Raw genomic sequence first — 3208 nt, forward strand, 5'->3', positions numbered from 1 at the left:
AACTAGTGTAACATTGGCAAAATTGTCAAATAATATAAGAAAGAGGTCACAATTGTGAAAATAGTCGATTGTGAGCTTGTGGATTTGCTATTTTCACAGTATTTATCTGTGGAACCGAGTCAAAATAAATCGAATGCCTCAACTCCTACATTCCAAGTGCTTGTCGGGGTGGGAGTCCCTGGTTCAAATATGATTATTTTGGGGTTCACGGCGTGAAAAGGTTTAGAATCACTGCTGTACATAATTGGTATGTGCTAGTTGCTTGTATGTTGCATGCTAATGGTGTGTGTGTGTGTGTGTGTGTGTGTGTGTGTGTGTGTGTGTGTGTGTGTGTGTGTGTGTGTGTGTGTGTGTGTGTGTGTGTGTGTGTGTGTGTGTGCGTGCGTGTGTGCGCGTGTGCGTGTGCGTGCGTGTGCGTGTGCGTGTGTGTGTACGCGCGTGTGCAGGGAGAGATGATTGACAGAATTGAGTACAACGTGGAACACTCTGTGGACTATGTGGAGCGAGCCGTGTCTGACACCAAGAAGGCCGTCAAGTACCAGAGCCAGGCCCGTAAGGTTAGTACACACAGTGCCTGAGCTCCTGTCACAGTACTGAAGAACCTGTAGGGTTTGTACACAGTTCTGAAGCACCCGTCACACTACTGAAGCCCCCATAAGGTTAGTATGACTGTAGGCTTATAGGGTGCTGTTTTCCCGCTCGCTAGCGAGCCTGGCTCTTTAGCCGACTGGTAACGTACGCGCCTACGGATCCAGGGGTCCTGGGTTCGCCTCCCAGGCGGCACTACAACCGCACTGAAGCACACGTTAAGTTAGTACGCAGTACTGAAGGACCCATAAGGTTATTAAACGGAATGGAATCCCCTGTGAGGTTTGTAATGCAGAATGGAAGCACTCGTGAGCTTCATGCCCAGTGTTGTAGCACCAGCACACAGTGCTGCTGCAGCACCTTTAAGGTTAACACACAGTAGTGAGGAAAGGATAAAACACAATGTTGAGTCACCATTTACAGTTCTGAAGCACTCATAAGGTTAGGACAAAGTAGTGAAGTACCTATAAGGTTAGTACACATTACTGAAGCACCCTTAAGGTTAGTACATAGTACTGAAGCACCCTTAAGGTTAGTACGGTGTTAATTTTGTCGACTAAGACTAGACTAAGACTAAACAATGTCAGATGACTAAAATAGGACTAAAACTAAATGGTGTGTTGTTTATTCAAAAGCCTAAGACTAAATCAGAATTTGCTGTCAAAATGAACACTGGGTTAGTACATAGTACTGAAGCACCCTTAAGGTTTGTACATAGTACTGACCAGTACAAACCCCTTTGGATCTACCTACTGAGATCATGACAGTCACCGTCTCTGTAACTCCCAGAACTGACATATTCATTCCCTTCCCTTCCCTTCCCTTCCCTTCCCTTCCCTTCCCTTCCCTTCCCTTCCCTTCCCTTCCCTTCCCTTCCCTTCCCTTCCCTTCCCTTCCCTTCCCTTCCCTTCCCTTCCCTTCCCTTCCTTTCCTTTCCCCTCCCCACTTGAGAAAGGAAAGTATTTCTATGTAAACCACATTTTAAGAGAGTCATTTTGTCTCCCTGCATAAGAAAACATTGATGTTGATCAATACGGTATACTTCCTGGGATTGAACAGTGCCTCACCCCCCCCCCCTCTCTCTCTCTCTCTCTCTCTCTCTCTCTCTCTCTCTCTGTTGACCTTGCAGAAGAAGATCATGATCATCATCTGCTGTGTAATCCTGGGTGTGGTCCTGGCGTCTAGCATCGGAGGCACGCTGGGCTTCTAGAAGCCCCCGTTGCCTCCGCCGCTGCCGCCATGACGACTGAAACCCAGCTCGACGACCGACCGTCCAATTGACAGCCAGCAGAGAAAAACAAAAGAAAACAACAACAACAACAACAACAACAACCAACCAACAACAACAACAACATCAACAACCTACAACCTACAACAAACAACAAAAACACCACACTAAACAAGAATGCTATCCAATCACAGATAAGAGGGGAAAAAGCCGACATACCAAGGTGTTGGGTGGGGGTTGCAAAAACAACAAAGACAAAAAAAAATATATATCAACGTTAAAAACGCCACCGCATTATAGCTGACATAAATACATAATGTATACGAAAAAGAGGGTTACAAATAAGTCTTAATATTTATTACAGATGTACATGTAAATGTATGGAACATGTGAAGCAACACATGGGTTAGCTACCTGTAAAGAAATGTATGACCTATAAGATGACTTTCACTTGTTTGTTTTGCACTTTTTTTTCTTATTTTTTAAGGGTTTCTTTCGTTTTTTGGGAGTCTCTGATGACAGTAACAGTGACTGGTGTGGGGTGTGAGTTCTGCAAGGTGTGTTCTAGAGCTAAATCCCTTTCATTAGAGCTGGTGGGTGTCGGGGGGTCTAGAGCTAAAGGTCCAGCACGTTCCAGAACATCCTAACGACGTACCAGAATGCACGCAGCATTCTAGAGAAAATAAACGGTTGGTTTCTGTGAGCAGTTCCAGAGCTGAGTACTTCCGAGCCTACTTCTAGGACCTAAATGTGTTCTAGACATGGGAGATTTGTGCTGCAGCGGAGAGAGCTGCGCTCTAGAGTCACATTTACTGTTCTAGAATGAGGTTTCTAAAGGACATGCTGTCAACTGGCTCTGCGCACAATGCTGTTAGACTCAGAAGACCAGGCGACAGGTCCCCTTGTCATTGGGAGGTACCGGCCTCGCCATTGGTTCACAGGCCTCTTAAGATCACTCTCTCATTGGTCCCTCGCTTCCGCCATTCACCTTAGTCAGCCTATCAAATTATCTTAGTCCAGCTAGCCTTATCTGCCACATTGTGGGCAAATCATTCCAAATTTCTTTGGGCATGTTAATTTGTCCTTATATTTTGAGCAATGGGGGAAGCCCACTCACCCATGCAGCTTTGTAGATGACCAATTCATTGGCTGAATACCTCCGTGGGGGAGGGATGTTATTGGATTGGTAGATTTCCATGCTGACAGCCTCCCCTTCTGGTCACATCTGTCCAATCACAGAGCAGAGGGAGGGGCTGTGGGTTTCCTCTTCCAATATGATTGGCCTGCAACAGAAAACCAATAGTTTGACTCACTGGTGGAAGGTTGGAAAGGAGGGGAGAAACTGATGTACAGTTGAACTATGCAGCTTTAGATATAGATGACTTGTTCCGC

General features: G+C 45.8%; 1 protein-coding gene across 1 annotated transcript in view; it reads left to right on the forward strand.

Annotated features, from left to right (window-relative positions):
• The window catches only part of stx1b (syntaxin 1B), a gene marked incomplete at its 3' end in the record, with an annotated part of 82542 nt that extends 80744 nt beyond the window's left edge, over positions 1 to 1798 (forward strand). The window contains exons 9-10 of the mRNA XM_080446769.1: positions 447 to 557; positions 1718 to 1798. Coding sequence (XP_080302895.1) covers positions 447 to 557; positions 1718 to 1798 — 192 coding nt within the window. The remainder of the gene's footprint in view (positions 1 to 446; positions 558 to 1717) is intronic.
• Positions 1799 to 3208: the final 1410 nt, after the last annotated feature.

Source organism: Gymnoscopelus braueri (genome assembly GCF_963280865.1).
Source record: "Gymnoscopelus braueri genome assembly, chromosome: 13".
Classification (NCBI taxonomy): Eukaryota; Metazoa; Chordata; class Actinopteri; order Myctophiformes; family Myctophidae; genus Gymnoscopelus; species Gymnoscopelus braueri.